The following is an 18,560-nucleotide window of genomic DNA, read 5'->3' as shown; positions in this document are numbered from 1 at the left end:
CTGGTGGTGCAGTTTATTGAACACGTTCCAGCGTGAGCTAAAATGCCTGGGATCCTCCCTTTAGTTCTACGGAAAAAATAGTCTTGAATTATTCAAACTTTTCCAGTATCGATCGTCTTTAAGAACGCACTTCTCACCTACAATTTGGCAGGAGGATATTGTGCTCATCACCTTCATCATAATTGGAGACCAGGTTCCAAATGTACCTGGTTCCAAATGTAACCAAATGTAATCCAAATGTAATCAAATCCCAGTGATGGCTTCAGCTAAATTCACAGAAATATCCACCTTTTACAAAACTCATGTGGGGCGCCTGGGTGGCTCAGTCGGCTGAGCATCTGACTCTTAACTTCGGCTCAGGTCATGATCTCCCGGTTTGTGAGTTCAAGCCCCACATTGGACTCTGCTTATGGCACGAAGCCTGCTTGGGATTCTCTCTCCCTCCTCTCTACCCCTCCCCCGCTTACTCTCTCTCTCTCTCTCTCTCTCTCTCTCTCTCTCAAAAATAAATAAATACATAAATACATACATGCATAAAATAAATAAAATAAAATAAAAATTATTTCAAAACTCATGTATAAACTGTAGCCAGCGACTTATCCATATGTTAAAAGCACAGACATAGCTCAACCCCTTTACCAGCCACAGGCAACTTACTCAACTTCTTTGGGCCTCAGTTTCCTTATCTGTCAAATGGTGAGGATAAACTGGCCACCTAAGATAATTCTCGTGAAGTCCCTTAGTGCTGTCTTTGGCACATAGTAAATGCTCAGTATTTATATATTAAGTTGAGGGGGGAAAGGAACAATATTCAGAAGGCTACAGGGAGGGATCTGGGGGGCTCAGTCGGTTAAGTGTCTGACTCTTGATTTTGGCCTGGATCATGATCTCAGTTTGTGGGATCAAGCCCAGCACCGGGCTCTGTGCTGACAGCACAGAGCCTGCTTGGAATTCTCTCTCTCTCCCTCTCTCTCTCTCTCTCTCTCTCTATCCCTCTGCCCCTCCCCTCCTCATGCTCTCTCTCTCTCAAAATAAATAAGTGAACTTTAAAAAAAACAAAAAGAAAGCTATAGAATAACCCCATTTCTGATAACAGTAATAAGTAACAGTATGGGCATAGAGGAAAATCAGAAGACACAGATTCTGAATTATTAAAGGTGTTTCCCTTTAGAGGATGGAGTTTCACTCTCTTTACTCTAGATTTACACAAGGCTTGCCTTTTCGTAAAGACGTATTGTGCTTGTAATTTTAAAATCAGGAGGTTTTTTTATATTGTGGTAAGATACACGTAACATAAAATTTCCCATTTTAACCATTTTTAAGTGTGCAGCTCAGTGGCGTTAAATACATTCACTTTGCTATGCAGCCCCACTATGCACCTCCAGAATGTTTTTATCTTCCCAAACTGAAACTCTGTCCCCATCAAACTCTCCATCCTCCTCCCTACCCCCACCCCCACTCCAGGCAACAGCCATTCCAATTTCTGTCTCTGTAGATTGGACTATTCTGGGAACCTCACATAAGTGCAATCACATGCTACCTGTGCTTTTGTGCAAAATGTGGGAGATTTTTTAATGCGTTTATTTTATAATGTTTACTTTTGAGAGAGACCGAGAGACAGAGCGTGAGCAGGGGAGGGGCAGAGAGAGAGGGGACACAGAATCCGAAGCGGGCTCCATCCAGGCTCTGAGCTGTCAGCACAGAGCCCGACGCGGGGCTCGAACTCACGGACCGTGAGATCATGACCTGAGCCAAAGTCGGATGTTTAACCGACTGAGCCACCTGGGCACCCCCAAAATCTGTTTGTTTGGTTTTTTTTAATGTTTATTTATTTTTGAGAGAGAGCTCACATAAGCAGGGGAGGGGCAGAGAGAGAGGGGAACAGAGGATCTGAAGCAGCGGACTCCGTGCTGACAGCAGGCAGCCCAACGTGGGGCTTGAACTCTTGAACCGGGAGATTATGACCTGAGCCAAAAGTCAGATGCTTAACCGACTGAGCCACCCAGGCACCCAAAATGTGGGTTCTTAATGGAGAAAATAGAGGCGTTAAAGCACTATCTCTGTCCCGTGCAAAGCCCTTGATCACGGTCCTATTCCAGAAGCACCGGGTCCCAAGCCCCTCAGGGGGTCCACAGGGTCAGAAAGACGTATTACGAAGTTACTTGCTTTCCATGGGCCACGTGAAGTGGGACGTCAAGAAAGACAGGATGAGTGGCAAAGATGACCATCCCACTCTTTTACTAAGGCGCTCAAGAGTTAACAAAGAAGTGAAACATTGCCACTCTCTTGGAAAATTTCTTTCGCTTTGGGAATTTTATTTACCATGAGAAAAATATGTTATTCATATTAACATGTAGGGGGTTAATTATTTTTCCTCTTGAATTAATAGATGTCTTAATTGTTTTAAACTCTACTATGGCAAATATCAATAGGCATGATCCATGTAAACAAAAACTTTTGAGGACCCTGAATAATTTGTATCCTTTTACACAAATGATTCTGAAGCCAGAAGTTCTAAGAATGGCCACATTGGGGCACCTGGGTGGCTCAGTTAAGCATCTGACTCTTGATTTCAGCTCAGGTCATGATCTCACGGTTCGTGGGATGGAGCCTCGTGTCAGACTCTGCATTGACTGTGCAAGATTCTCTCTCTGCCCCTCTCCTACTCATGCTTGCTCAAGCTCTCTCTCTCAAAATAAATAAACATTTTAAAAACTAAAAGAGGGGCGCCTGGGTGGCTTAGGAGGTTCAGGGTCCAACTTCGGCTCAGGTCACGATCTCACGGTCTGTGAGTTCAAACCCTGCATCAGGGCTCTGGGCTGACAGCTCGGAGCCTGGAGCCTGCTTCCGATTCTGTGTCTCCCTCTCTCTCTGCCCCTCCCCCGCTCACACTCTGTCTCTGTCTCTCTCTCAAAAATAAATAAACATTAAAAAAAAAAAAAAGAATGGTCACATGATGTTAACCTTTCTTATGATGAACGGTGCTTGCACTGGCGTGGACCACGGGAAGCTTTTCTCTGTTTAGATTACCTGTCAAAGTGTAAACGTCTCAGATGTGAGGAACACTTGTCTCCGGGCAGTGTCTCCAATGTCCCCTGATGCGATTATCAAATTCTGCCCACCAGCCGTCTTCACCGCTCGCTCTACCCACCCACGCCCTCGAAAAAAGCCTTTCAGATACTCCAGACCAAAACTCTCCTGATCCTAATTACCTTTTAGTCTTCTTAAGTACCTCCCCACCCATGCATAGCCTGTGAAATTCCTTCCACTTGGTACATGATGTACAAGGGATAAGAAACTAACCAGCCTTGAGTGTGCTTTACATTTTTGCCCCAGGTAGATGGAAATGCTTACCTGCAGTGACTCAGCGGATAATCTCACAGGTAGGAGGTTATTCGGAGATAATTCTAGGAGACCACCTCTGCCATTAAAGGATTGCTGGGCTGGAATAAATCGTATTCATCCATTCATCATCCATCCATCCCTCCATCCTCCCCGCACATATTGAAGGAGAGAGGAGCTTTGTGCTATGCCCAGGGGAAACATCAGTACATTCCTTCCCCTGGGGAGCCCACCTTCAAGTGCACACCCTAACGGCAGGTGGTAGTGAGTGCTATGAGGAAAAATAACCAGATACAGACGTAAGGAGGCTGGAAAGGCTTCGGAGCACAATCGGGTGAAGTCAGGGAGCAGGGCAGGCTACCCGAGATAAAAGTGTTGCCAGGCCTCGAAATAGCAAGGATACCACTGCTGAAAGAGGAAGGTGCCCAGAAGTTTCCAGAAGGAGAACCAAGGCCTCTGTGGCTGCCGTAAAAAATGAGGGAAGAAGGCTAAGCGAGGGGCCAGGGGTCAGGCCAGGGATTTGGGGTTTTATCCTACGACTGAAAAGTCCGTGGAGGGTTTGAACAGGGACCTGGGTAAAATTATCTACATGCTAAAAAAGAGTTCCAACACCCACGTAGAGATCCGGCCGGGGGAGAGGAGGTTGAACAGGGAGGAAGGGGGACGGGAGGCGATGGCTGCCCTCCGGGGGAAGAGTGGCTTGGCGGAGGGGATAGCAACGGAGGAGACAGGAGGCAATCTGTGTGTGTGTGCCCAGAGGTTTTGCAGGAAAAGAGGCAGCAGGCTTGCTCTCCGCTTGGATGAGGAAATGAGTTCTCCCAGGCGGCTGAAGGGTCTAGAGCCTTCGGTGGAGCCGGGGGAAAGCCGTGGCTGGTGCTTTAATCGTCCGCATGTCGAGTTCAGATGCCAGTGAGGCCTGGGTGGCTGCGTGGACACAGCTGGCCTCAGGGGCAGGGCTGGAGGCGGTCCCGATGCAGACAGATGCACTCAGACCTCTGAACCCCAGGGTCCTGTGTTGTCAGAGGTGAGGACTGGAAAGGATTCATCTGTTCCTAAAATCCCAACCCAGGGCTGCTGGGGGTTAAAGGGAAAATCCCCCGGGGTTGAGGGTGGCAATCAGGCCCTAGACAAAGATGATGCCTGTCAGGCACTTAGCTCGAGGACATTTTGATTATCATTCTAATGAGATTACAGATGCCTGAAAATCTAGGAAGTTTAGGTAACTTCTCACTCTAGAGTAAAGAAGAATCCCTGGTCCGTCAGGACCCGGGGGAGGTCAGGGCTTGGGAATGGGATTCTGAGGGGGAGGCCAGAACAGCCACAGGAATTCGGGAGTCTGATGTGTGGGCCAAAGTGATGATGAAATCTCCCTGGGCGACTAAGGGTAAAAAGGGCAGGAAAAAAGTTTTGACTTTTTTTTTTTTCTTCTTTGGTAAGACTTTGTACAAACGCAAAGAGTGGACATCTTGTCATCCTGCCTCTCTGGTTTTTTCCAGAGTTATCCTAAAACGTAAATCTGATGCCACCATCTGCCCGGGTACCTTCCAAGGCCTTCCCTGCACGTCCATCATGGCCCCAAATCCTCGAGACTCAATACCTCGGGCTCTTGCCCAAACTCCAAATTCGTCCCAGGAGCTGCGGTGCTCCACTGGGACCAGTTGGCACCCCAGGGACATTCTGGATTGCCTGAAGACACTTTGGGTGGTTACAAAACCACAACGGGGAGGGGTGCTACTGGCCCCCCGGTGGGCGGGGGCCAGAGCGATGGCCAAGCACCCTCCGTGGGTGGCACAGAAGAGCCGCAACAAAGAATAAAAGGCCAGCAGCCTTTATCCTTTAGTTATCTGTTCAGGAGCTGGCCTCACCCCTCAGCTCTGTGCTCCACATTCTTCTGTCTCCCGCTGGTTTCCTTCCATTACTGCAACTGGTCCCAGTTGGGTTTACCGGTTTTCAGCCCGTCTTCGGCACCCGCCTGGAGGACGTTAGTTAGCTCTAGGAAGGTAGAAGACCAACTTTGGTTCATGGGACACAGACTCCCCCCGCGCCCAGCACCAGCGCGAAGCACTTGGCAAACAAACACACGCGGAATGAATAGAAACAGGCAGAGGGGCGCCTGGGTGGCTCAGTCGGTGAAGCGTCCGACTTCGGCTCAGGTCATGATCTTGTAGTTCGTGGGTTCAAGCCCCGCGTGGGGCTCTGTGCTGACGGCTCAGAGCCTGGAGCGGCTTCGGATTCTGGGTCTCCCCCTCTCTCTGCCCCTCCCCCACTTGCGCTCTCTCAAAAACAAACATTTAAAAAAATTAAAAACAGGCAGAGAGGCCACCAACGTCCTTCACCTCTCCAGATGTGATTTTCTTTTCCCCTTGGAGCCATTAGGTTTTCAGGAGCAAAGCGTGCTTTCTTAAGAAAAAATTAAATAAAACCACTGAAGTCAGCCTGCACTGCCGTGTATTACATGCTCCTTTTCATCTGAGGGCATCCGAACAGAAATGCACCTCGATCTTTGCAGAAAGAAACAATGGAAGGATAAATCAAAAACTAATTTTATGAAATGGTTGCTTTATAGAAGGTTGGGAGCAGGCTGGAACGGATGAAAAGCTAGTGAGCTTCTCTGGCTATATACCTGGTCTCATGGTTTTAAGAAACTGTGTTACATAACGAAACGGTATTTAAAAGGAAAAAAAGACAAAGTAGGATCTCAAGATGGAAAACACTGAACCCAAGAGCGTATGTTGGCAAGCCCACATAAAGAAGGTTGGGCTCCCTCAACCATGCTTGCGTTTCTCGAGTGGAATTTACGCAGTAGACAGCAGGGACCACGGAAGACTTGACGGCTGGACCCCACCCCCAAAGTTGCTGATTCAGCAGGTGTGTGAGCCTGATGGTTGGCATTTCTGGCAACTTCCCAGCGATGATGATTTTGCTAATCTGGGACCACCAGTTGAGAGAACCCACTTACAAACAAGTGAAATTGAACAAGTTTGAAATCTTCCCTTAGAATGTTGGCAATAATATTGGCATCATGACTTCCTTGCTATATGTAGTAGGGTAAAGCAAGCCACGTGGGTATCGGGAACCCAACTTTTCAGAGAATCCAATATAAAAATCAAAGAAACAAAAGCACTATTTTAATTCTGAGACAGAAACAGCCATATAGAGGCACCTAGTTGGCTATGTTGGTAGAGCATGTGACTCTTCATCTCAAGGTTGTAGTTTGAGTCCCCTCTTTGGCTTAGAAATTGCTTAAAAATAAAATAAAAAAGAAAAGAGAAAGAAAGGGAAAGAGGGAAGGAAAGAAAGAGGGAAGAGGGGAGGGGAGGGCAGGGCAGGGCAGAAAACAGCAATATAATTCATTCAAGTGTTGTTTTGTTTTTACTCTTTAAGAGCATATATATCCTTTCTCTGTTATGAAGGCCCTGGGGTTGAAGCAGCCTACCCCCAAATCACCATTTCTAATTACCATTTCCCAGAAAAGGAACCCAGGGTCCTCAGGTAACTCTCCAGGTCCGGGTCAGGAAATGGTCAAGGAGAGCTCAGAACGCCTGCCTTAAAACTAAGAAGCCTCCAGAGTGTTGTCCAAAACAGAGCCAACTTGAAGGAGAGACCCTGTCGGCCAGAGACCCCGAAGATTCTGAGCGTCAAAACGATGCCTGCAATTTGCTTACAACTTGTCAAATGTACAATGAGTTCTTAACAAAAAATTCGAAAGTTCATTCACCAGTCTTGTCTGGGACCAGACATTATTCTCAAGGCTGGTTAATGAAGGGGGAGAATCAAGTTTTATTTATCCTTTCTTGTTTAAGCTGTATTTCAAGGTCATCAAATAATCACGTGAGGTCTTCTGTCCAATAATAAATGCAGAGGAAATGACAGAACTTAAAAAAAAAAAAAAAATCACCTTTTGCAACATCCCTAATGTTCGTCAGTGGCTGCTAAAACCCAAAGGAGAAAGGTTGATGGGGAACTTTATTACGGCTGGTTAGTCTGACACCTGAACCCACTGATCAAACTTCACTACAGGTTGGAAAACCAAATATTGTACATGTCCAGAGGTGATGCAATTGGGAGCACACAGACCCCTGCTCCCCAAAACTGAGCTCAAATCTACTTTAAACCCCTAGATTTAATTCACCAGTTTATAGGAGATAGACTGGAAAACCAGGTCAGATGAAACCACAAATATGCAATAAACCCTAAGAAGGTGCCAACTTCTACAGGACGAATGACCCAGCCTCTTCACTAAGTAAAATGTCCTCTAAGGCGTGTGTGGAGGGAGATGTGAATTAAAACAGGCTTTTTTTTTTTTTCAACGTTTATTTTTTAATTTTTGGGACAGAGAGAGACAGAGCATGAACGGGGGAGGGGCAGAGAGAGAGGGAGACACAGAATGGGAAACAGGCTCCAGTCTCTGAGCCATCAGCCCAGAGCCTGACGCGGGGCTCGAACTCACGGACCGCGAGATCGTGACCTGGCTGAAGTCGGACGCTTAACCGACTGCGCCACCCAGGCGCCCCAAAACAGGCTTTAAAAAAAAAAAAAAAACGATCTTCTAGGGGCGCCTGGGTGGCTCAGTCGGTTAAGGGTCCGACTTTAGCTCAGGTCATGATCTCGAGGTCCGTGAGTTCGAGCCCCGCATCAGGCTCTGTGCTGACGGCTCAGAGCCTGGAGCTTGTTTCCGATTCTGTGTCTCCCTCTCTGACCCTCCCCCGTTCACGCTCTCTGTCTCAAAAATAAATAAACGTTAAAAAAAAATTTTTTTTTAATAAAATAAAATAAATAAAAATAAATAAATAAATAAAAAACGATCTTCTAAACTAAGTGGATCTTGTTTGGGTCTTGATCACAACTCAACTGACCAAATCTAAGACGACACTTTTGCAAGGCTGCGTGGACATCGTGGTTGGTTACGTGTGACCATGAAAGCCCTTATCCGTTAGGGACTCACAGTGAAGGGTCGTAGGGATGAAACTAAATCGTGTCTGAGACTCGCTTTAAAATACTCGGGGGAGAAAAAAATGCTGCTGGCGAGGGTGAGGATTCATTACACGAACCCCTCCACTAAACTGCAGGCTTAAAGTTGTATTTCTAAAAAGTTAAAAGCAGAAACGAGGGACGCAATAAAGACCCAAACCAAGACTGCAAAACACCAAATCTATATTTACATCCACATATAATAACATAACTTTAAGCTGAAATATATCATAAATAAAACAAGTAATGTCTACTGTTTGACAAGTATCAACAATTAAAATAAATCAAACTGGAATGAAATAAATACATAAACAAAAATCCAACGGATTGTACCTCTATTATATGTACTGTTGTCTCAAAGGAAAAAAAAAAACATACAAAACCAGTAGTATCCCAATAGTTAATACTGATGGACAAAAAAAAAAAAAAAAATTGGAGGACAAGGGCTGTGGAAAAAAGGACATTTTTATGTATTCAGAAATTGAGAAATGTGGTTAGAAAAGAGAAATCTGAAAGCCCCCCAAATTTCAGCATGACATGAATTGACTTGTTTTCAAATAGATTTGGTGATTTTTTTTTTTTAAATACAGGTTTAAATTTCAGCCCTCTATTATCTCGTATCCCCTTTTAAAGATTTACATTTATAGTCACAGCGAGCTTTCTGTAACACTCATTGGATTAGGCAAAGATCAAGTCAATCATCTTGCAAATGTGTTAAATCTTCAAAAATAGGCTATAAAAGTGCAAAACTATGAAAACAAAAATCTAGATTATGTACATATGGCTCAGCTTGTGAACAGGAAAAATGGTGGATAGTGTACTAGTCTCTCCTGATACAAAGCACTTCACTACAAGGCCAACAGACCAATCAGGTCTCCCTTTCCCACGGGAGTTAAGACTTCTCGGTCAAGTACGCTTCGTGTTGCATAATGAAAACAAAACAAAAAAAAAAAATCAGGATTCTTGTAGGACTTTACTCTCGCTCTAACGCAGAAGGGCAGGGCAAGAAAACTTAACAGTGCAAATTTATTTTTGAAACAGTTTTCTTAATAAAATATCTTCTGGTTGCTAAACCCACGTACTGCTGAATAAACTCAGCCACGGACAGCATGTGGAAGGGAACGAATAAAACACTCTAGTAGTAAGCCAGCTGGTGGCCATCCTCACTTTAAAACCCAAACTACATCTGGTTGCTCAACACAACCAAAAATGGGAAGACAACTGAGGTCAAGAACCAGATCGCACCCTCCCCATTACCAGAAGGCTCGGCAGGCAGTTCCTTATTCAGAATCAACGTGTCTACAATTAACTCGTGTACGTCCACGGTTAACCCAAAGGCCAGGCACACCAGGACTTCCAGATACAAACCTAAAATTTACCCAAACGCTTTCACGTCCTTTAAAACCGCTCCCAATATATGAAATTCACGTGTGTAATTCAGCATTTCAGGTTTTTTACATACCAATTTATGCGAAGGCCAAAAAAACCCTGAATTTTCCAACAAAAGTGACAAACTTGATAGAAAGTAAGTAACTCCACATAGAATTTGGTATGTTTACTGGATATGGGGCTGTCCTGAAGAGGACAGACGCACTTCTCTGTAGACACGCCCGCTTAAAAACCCTACGGGGCACAGGCTGCTCTCAGAAAAGGGTCGCAGATCAGGACTCTTCCTCAGTTGACAGACTGACACTTGCAATGAAAGGGCACCGAATTCAGAATGGCTGACCTCAGTATATGCAGCACATAGTCACAGAGGGTCGATACTTCCGTTCACAATTTTGTTAAGACGACGCACTGAGGAGGATTAACATAATACAAATCATCGGGAATTTTTTTTTTTAAACATACATTTTCCATGAAAGAACACAAACAGCAGGAGCTGCTCATGGGGATGAGCTACAGGAGAGAGAAAGGGGACGCACAGTATCTGAACGAGCAGGTTTCGAACTTACGTATGTACAGAGTTACCTGAGGTGCAAGCGTTCGTTATAGACTCTCCCCCCCCCGCCCCCCCCACCCGGATGGTTTGTGTTCAGCAGCGCTCAAGTATGCAAAAGACTCCTTATTTGGTCAACTCTAAAAAAAATATTATTCAGGGACAAAATAGAGATTTGCAGTCTCCATTTGTGTACAACCCAACTGTTCCAACTATGGTTTTTATTGCTATTTGGTACAAAAGTTAACAGAACAACTTTACAAAACCGTAGTGTTCCTGGTATGTTACATGCACGGCACGGTCACAGCTTATTTCACGAGCTTCCGCCATCTGCCTTCTCAAAGGATGGACTCACTCAATTTCATGGACAGAACACACATCCATCGGGTCCTATGGGGGGGAAAAGGTTCAAGAGAGCGGATCAAGATAAAACTGAAAACAGCTTGGGAAAATCTTTTTTCTTTTAATAAAGAAGTGTAATAAACAGAACCAAAGGGATCTAGAAATGCACGGAGTTCCCCTTAAGCTCAAATGTTGCAACGAAGGGGCGCCTGGCTGGCTCAGTGGGTGGAGCATGTGACTCGATCTCCCGGTTGTGAGTTCGAGCCTCACGATGGGGGTGGAGGTTAACAAATTAAACCTTAAAAAAAAATCGTTGCAATAAAAGTACCAGGACTCTACACAACGCTGCGCCACCCCAGAGGATACTACTACATTCTGAACAGTGATTTAACGAAGAGGATTTCCCCAAGAATCAGCATTTGCATCAGTTACACGAAGCCTGGCAAAGGCCACCACAAGAAACCGAAAGGTGATAACATTATCTGTTCAGCCAACAGCTAACGGGTTTGATCAGTGATGGTCCCGGCAGCGGGCGAGGCAGTGAACAAGGCAATCTCCTCTCAAGCGGAGCTAGCAGTGAACCGGGGCACACAGGTAAGAGGGGCAGACGTGGGGGTGAACTGCACAAGCAAGGGGCAGCGGCCAGGGAAGTCCCTGGTTCCCGGCAGACGTCCTGAGGAAATGATGTTCACTGGTCCCGCGTATCAGAGAGAGGTCATCTGGCACCCAGAATGCAGAAGGATGTTCCAGGCAGAGGAAATGCAAGCAGAGATGCTCAGAGGTTACAGAAAGAGGCCGGGGCGGGACCAACAGGACAGTGGCATCCTCTGTGACTGACAGACTGTGCCCCGACAGTGCAAGGAACCTGTTACAAATCAGCTGTGCCTTATAATCTATCAACGATTGATTTGTTTTGATTGACTGTTTTGTTTTCATGGAGAGGGCGCTGAATCCCGCTCCTGCGACAACACTTCCTTCTCCTCCTACTTTGACTAAGTGAGGGGAAAAAGGAGCATAGACCTGCATCAGCCCGATGGGCCCCACATGCAAACAAGAGGGAGACGTCCTGCCACGGGACCGGGAGGACATGGTGGGCGTTAGACAAGAAAAGCGTTTCTGGGAGAGAACGCCAACCTGTCCATAAACCCAGCTGTTGTCATTCAATTTATTGGTAAATGAGGTCTAGAGTAACTTGTGCGGACATCAGGCCCTGTGGCCAAACTCGGAATTAACTCAACGGAATTAACACAACTCTGAGGGTCCTGCTGGAGTCTTCTGCGTATCTACAGTTGGTTACATTCGCCACGTGAACCACATTGTCAAAATGCACCTCTGCGCTCCTGTCCCGCTCCCCTCCCTCAACAGATAAGGATGCACCGAGGTTTTGAACAAGCTCTTAAGCATGAGGGTTGGGGCCCAGGCTTTGGGTCATGCTAGGACAGAACTAAGAAGAGTGGGATGCGACCCAAGTCTCGGTACCCTCATCCGTAAAGGGTGCACGGGACCTCCCAACCCAGCAACCATTTTCTGTAAAGAGCCAGAATGTAAATGTAAATATTCTCAGCTTTGCAGGCCATGCGCTCTCTGTCACAACTACCATTCTGCTGATGTGGCTCAGAAGCCATCAGCTATATGGAAAGGCATGGACACGACTGTGTGCCAGTAAAACTTTGCAGATAAAAGCAGGTGGAGGTTTGCTAATCCCTGGCCTAATGCCCACCCTCCCCCCCCTGCATGTGGGAAGGATTAAATGAGGTCATGATTATAAAAACACTTCCAGGCTGAGCACGAAATAAATGCTTAGTAAATTCCAGTCGGTACTATTGTTATTAGTTACCATCATCATGGATATCCGGAGACCCTGCGCACTGGAAGTCTTAAGAACACTTTAAAAATCAAAAATAATTTTACTTTATATTCTACTGAATGAACTAGATGGTTTATTTTCAATTAACTAAAATCAATAGATCATATATGCTTACCTTTCCTACCCGAAACAGGAAATCAAGTTTTTTTATCATTTGGTCGATAATGTGCATTCCCAATAAAATTCTCATAGTTTCTCTTCTGTAGCATGCTGCTAGATAAGTGTTGATATGACACAGGCCTTTTTCCTGATTGGAGAAAAAAAAAAAACAAAAAACGCATAAAAGCACGTTACAACTGAAATGGTTTTAAGTGCCTCGAGGACATTTGCTAGCACAAAATTTTAAATCACTGAAGCTAAAATTATCTGAGTGCCATGTGGTCATTAGTAAGAATGACATTAGTAACTGTAAGTAAGCTACAGTCTCGGGTTTCGGCACCAAAGTGTGTGGGGGGGGCGGGGAATAAAGCCCAAAACAATGGTGGTAGACGTTATCTTAAACCTACATGCATCATGAACCATAACTGTGGGGAAGAGGAGAAAAAATACTGATGTTTGAAAAGAGGCTTTCACTTGCAACACAGAGCCCTACTCTTCAAGTAAAGGCAAAGTTTTGACTCACGTCCGTTTTAACAACCGATAGGGAGAAAAATAGACACTTCTAATCAAAAGGCTGTAAAAATTAGTATTTCATCACAGGATTTAGAAAATTCACTGGAGTGTGTAAAAGCAATTGTTTTACAATTTGCTATCCCTACCATATCAACTGGCATCAAGCTATCCTTGATAAGAGTATTGTCGCCACACAGAACCCTTAATTTGAAATTAATACAAACTGAGAGGTCTGAAAATGGATTTCTCTTTGGGGCTGCACAGACCAGCGGGGCTTATACCGGACAAAGGAAGTGGTTTAATTAAGTCGGCCTCGTGGGACAGCTCCCCGGTACGCTCTGATCGACCTCTTCACCTGCACAGGTAAAGCGCCACAGGCCTCTAAGGGAAAGAGGCCGGAAGGAAGCAGGGGTTTTGAAAACACTTCCATGGGGAGAACTCCAAAGTCCTCTTCGACTTGTAACAATTTACCCACAGGGGAAAAACGGGTTTTGTCCCTTCCTTCTTCCTTATGGATGTCTGATGGAAATATATGATGGGTATGAAACAAATTAACTCTATTGATTCTACCAACACTGTAACTGCTGAAATGGCATTCTAACGTTTGCTTTCTGTGGGGTCAGGCCATATGATGCATAGAGCCTCTTTTATGTGAAACGTTACCTACTGCTTAAATGTTGATGCTGTGTTGATATTACATTGACGCATGACCCTGTACATTGTGTGCCTAGTATGTGAAGGGATTACAAGATGTATATAATGGACTTGCTAACCTTGCGGCATTCAGAGTTTCCAAAAGATGAAGAAAGACCAAATCTAAATAAAACACTTCATCATTTAAGAAAAAAATTGTCCATATGGGAAAAGGGTGAGGCTTTTAAAATGCGCTGAATATTTAACAAAAACGGTCTGATTCTAGAGTCCTAGCATCAAAAGAATGTCCACTGAGGTTCTCATACTTTCTGCTCCTGGTGGAAGACGCATGCTCCTAGGGGGCTCACAGCGCATCTGTCACCGGCTAGTGGGGACACTGCCCACCCACAGACCACTCATACAGGCGAAGGGACAGACTGGGCTGGGCTCCAAAGGGCTTCAGCATGAAGGGTGGGGAGGCAGCACTGCCCAGGGCGCCCCGGACCTCACTAGCATTGTGAGCTGGCTGCAGGCGGGGAGTGTGGCCTTCAGCCTGGAGGGCGTGGGCCCCCGGGTCTGTCCATCCCCCCACCCCTGACCCTCAGCAGCCCCCAGGCCCAGGGCCCACCCCCTCCTCCACTCCCGCGGCCTAGGGTCCGTACCCCCCTCCACCTTCCCCAGGGAGCCCAGGGCCTATTATCCACCCCTCCCCTGGCCTCCCCTTGGGCGGGGAGGGGGAGGACAGGGCCTCTTCCCCCGCCCCCCCAGCCTCCCCTTCGGCGGCAGGCCCAGGGCCTGTCCGCAGCCCCCAACCCCAACCGCAGCCGCAGCCGCAGCCTCACCTTCCCGGGGGTGACCCAGAGCATCCACGCACCCCTCCCCCAGCCTCACCTTCGGCGGCGGGCCCGCAGGCGAAGAGCGGCGCGGGTGCGGCGCGCGGCTTGGGCGGCAGCGCGGCGGGCGGCGGGCACACGCACTCGGCGGGCAGCAGCGACTGCAGGCCGCGCACCACGTGGTACTTGGGCAGCTCGAAGGCCCGGCGGAAGGTGGGCGCGGGCGGCTCGGCGTCTGGCCGCGGCCGCTTGGGCAGCGGCTCTCCGGGCTCGGCGGGGCGGCCGCTCGGGGGGTCGCGGCCCCGCGGCGCCCAGGGACGCTCCGCACAGCCGTTGGCGGCGGCGGCGGCGGCAGGACCGGGCGGGGCAGGGCCGGCGGGTGCCCTGGCCTTGGCCTCGGGCCTCCGGCCCCTCTCTGGGTTGGCGGCGTCGGCCGGCGGCCGGGTGACCCCCTGGGCCCCGCCGGGCTGCGGCTGCGGCTGGTGCGGCGGCCGCGGCGCCTTCAGGTTGCTGGGCGCTAAAGTGCTGGGGTCGAGCCCCGGGGGCGGCGGGGGCCTGGCGGGCGCGGCGGGGCCCGGCTTCCCCCGGTCGCGGTCGCGGTCCCGGTCCCGGTCGGCCGGCGCGGCCTTGGCGGGCGGCGCGGGCGCGGGCCTGGCCTTGGGCTTGGGGAAGTGCGCCAGCGGGGCCACATCCTTCCCCAGCAGGGCGGGCGGGCAGCCGGTGCGCCGGCTTCGCAGCAGAGACTTGCTCCTGCAGTTTTTGTGGATGTCGGGGTTGTACTTATGCTCCAGTCGCTGGTGCATCATCAAAACCTCGGGATAAAAGGTCTTGAAGGTACAAAATGGGCAGGTGATCCCTGGGATTAAACTTTTGCTCAGAGAAATGGCCGGGCAGCCGTGAAGCGCCCCGAGGGACAGGTTCAGAGGCTTCTCCTGGCAGTCCGCGCTGGCCTTGTGCTTGCCCTCGGCTGCCGTCGCCGTCCCCGCGTGCTTCTCCCGGTGACCGACCTCGGCCGCATGGGCCGCACCTCCGGGGACCCCCACCTCTGTTCTACACGTGGGTTCCTGCGCCTGAGGGTCACCCGCCGCTCTCTTGGGTAACGCATCCAAATAGGCGGGGGCAGGAGTTTTGCAGACTCTATCAGTACTGTCATCGGTTGCATTTTTATTGAAATCCTGAGTATCTTTGTGAACTGGTGAGAGGACAGTGCTGCCCAGAACATTCGGAAAGGCAGAGGCCATCCCCTTAAGTTGCTTTGCAGGTGGGCTGCCTTTAACATCTTTGGCACCATCAAAAAATCTTTTCAAATTTTTGGTTTGCGCACTGTCGGGGGTAAGTAGTGCATCTTCGGGCTCCTGGTTTTTCCCGTCGTTCTTGACTTCCGCAGCCATATCGATCTGTTTGTCCTTGTGATGTCTCTCCAGGTGATACCGCAGAGAGGTCTTCTGGGCTGCAGCATAGTCACAGAATTCACATTTGTATGGTTTTTCACCTAAAACAACAAATGTCACTGTATGACACGAGTTTATGAAAAGCGTCAAACCAGATCTTTGGAAACTAGAATCATCTAAGAGAGAATGTAGGGTCTTTCCTTTTCCTTTCTCCCTGCTGACCTTCATATCCAGGGTTTTTCCCCCAGCTGCTTGCTTCATCACCCTCACTCCACTGAGTATTTGAAAATGTGAATAGCGTCTTAAATAGTGCGCCTTAAACTTACTTAACCTTAAGCCTTGTAAACCATTATGGTACAGCTGCTTCTACAATCTCAAGGAAATTCTAAACATATTCTCGTTTCATCCCAAATCATAAAAACCAATACCAAAAAAAGCTGTGGCATTAAAACATCCTAAAGATAAAGAGCAAGTTGTAATAAGATGAGAGGCTACAATAGTCAGAAAGTAAATAAACTACGTTCAAAATCAGGAACAGATCGAGTTACAAAATGACACTAGCAGACTGCCATTAGCACACTACACACTGAGTCAAACTATTCTCCAAGGACCTAACAGAATAGTTGAACGACAATATTAAAAAAAGAAACACAAAGAACCGCATCATAATCGTTTAAGCCAGTAAGAATTAAAGATCTAGGAAGCTCCTTACCTGTGTGCGTTCTGAGATGAATATTGAGGTAATAATTTGAACGGAAAAACTTCCCACAGTAACTACATTCTCTTGAGGACGTAAGATGCTTTATTTTTCCTCCATCATCATTTTTATCTTGAAGCAGAAACAAAAATATTTATGTAAGAAGACAGCTCGAGTACATGAGTAAGGCAAGTGGGCTTTCAGTATTTTTGATGGAAGCATTTTTGGAAAAGCATAAAATAGCTTGTATATATTAGTGCTGGGGTAAACCAGAAAGGGTAGGAACATACCAAACACTGTTTGGAGGTCATCTGAAGTCTTGCAAGCTTTTTAACATGCGTGCCTTGTGTTTTGTTTTCTTTTGTTTTGTTTTTGTTTCCCGAGTACAGCCAACTTAGTGGATCGTTAGAAGAGTCCATTCCTCATTTGCCTCAATCACAGGAAAGATCACTTAACAGACTGACATGCACGGGCAACTTTCTGTTCTCCCAACACGTCTGCGACATGCCTGCTGGACCTACACTCGCTGGCTGCAATAACCAGCTTCTTCAGAGTAACTGATTTAGAAAACTGAGCCAATATCAATTGCCAGTTTTCCCAACCAGACAGAAGGCGATCCTAAGATCAGGCCAGCTACCACTAGAGGGTAGCAAGCACAACCTAATCGGCACAGAAAATAAAAGGTTTGGCATTGGGTCAAACACCTTGTTTGTCAAAATTTAGCATGTTTTGGAAAGCAAACCGTATCATTCGCCAGCACTCGTGTGGACAAGATATACCTGAGACCAATCAGAATCTGTCCCCGAGTGACAGTGGGTTAAACTTGAAACTTCAAACTGCACTGACCAGGAGAATGTATCTCTGCTACAAGAGAGGAAAGGTCTGCCGGGACGCTCATTTAAAGGGTTATTGTATTTAAACTCCAGCCCTCCAAAAGACCCTTCCACTTGCTACAGTTAAGATGCCCACTCCCACAAAACTGAGTGTCAGAGTTCTAGATCAACCTCCTCTTACTACACACACTACACAATGAGGACAAGAGCAGTGAAGCCATCTCTTAAAATTGAGCGTCACTAAACTGGCCGTTTTGCCTTGAAAACCGAACTCCAACCTTTGAAAGGCCTCCTTTCCCTGCTCCTTCCTCACTCTGCATTTTGGACTGTATACATTTGGTTTACAGATTCAAAAAGCAGTTTAGGAGCAAACCTTGGGCAGCCTCCAGTACAACAGAGACCAGATTGCATGATTCCCCCTCAACTCCCCGAGGAAAATGTATCCAGCTCTACACATTCTCAAACAGCAGGAACAAGCACTGATGGGAAAAGATGTCATGAAGACTTAAAAAAGAAGAATTACACGAATAACCACCGTTAAACCTATTTTCAAGTAGAACAAATATAAAAACAAAATGTTTACTTTGTCTTTTGATCTTCTTTAAAGTAAATCTAAAAGAAAGCCAGGCTGATGGTAAAAAAACAGTAAGCCAAATGGAAACCACCCCCGTCATGATACAAATTGAGGAGGATCAATTCTCTCGACACAGAATGCCTAGCTTTGTCTTCCAATCACACCCACCTAGCCACGTCTGAACTTTACTGCAGTTTCCTACTCCCAAGTATGCATCAGAATTTGTTATGTTGCAGCATACCCAAAAAGTTATGAAATGCCTCTCTTTTAACAGAAAGGACACGAAACGCCCACATATACCTGGTTCCTGCTCCTTGGGCATCACCTCTGAGTTTTAAAGAACTGCAAACTTTTTTTTACCAATAGGCTGCTGAAATGATCCTTGGGCGGTGGAAGACAAGGGTTGCCGAACCAAATTTTGCAAACAGAAATCAGGGCAAAGAAATGTTAAGCAACCTGTAATCCGCCACAAAACAATGCAGTGGGAGAACCCGCCTCCAGGCAAGTCGCGGCGCTCCCAGCGATT

The 18,560-nt window shown here is 47.1% G+C and overlaps 1 protein-coding gene across 7 annotated transcripts in view; it reads right to left on the bottom strand.

The window, feature by feature from the left end:
- Positions 1-8,479: 8,479 nt before the first annotated feature.
- ZNF217 (zinc finger protein 217) overlaps positions 8,480-18,560 on the bottom strand; it is a 38,756-nt gene continuing 28,675 nt past the window's right edge. For all 7 annotated transcript variants that reach the window (XM_047852060.1, XM_047852059.1, XM_047852062.1 and 4 more), the window contains 4 exons: positions 16,643-16,759; positions 14,598-16,031; positions 12,577-12,708; positions 8,480-10,642 (listed from right to left, as the gene is read on the bottom strand). In XM_047852060.1, the coding sequence (XP_047708016.1) occupies positions 12,599-12,708; positions 14,598-16,031; positions 16,643-16,759 (1,661 nt within the window). In that variant the 3' untranslated portion in view covers positions 8,480-10,642; positions 12,577-12,598. The remainder of the gene's footprint in view (positions 10,643-12,576; positions 12,709-14,597; positions 16,032-16,642; positions 16,760-18,560) is intronic.

Source organism: Prionailurus viverrinus, chromosome A3, assembly GCF_022837055.1.
Source record: "Prionailurus viverrinus isolate Anna chromosome A3, UM_Priviv_1.0, whole genome shotgun sequence".
NCBI classification, from domain to species: Eukaryota; Metazoa; Chordata; class Mammalia; order Carnivora; family Felidae; genus Prionailurus; species Prionailurus viverrinus.
The sequence above is the reverse complement of the archived record's forward strand: the minus strand, read 5'-3'. Positions and strand labels throughout refer to the sequence as shown.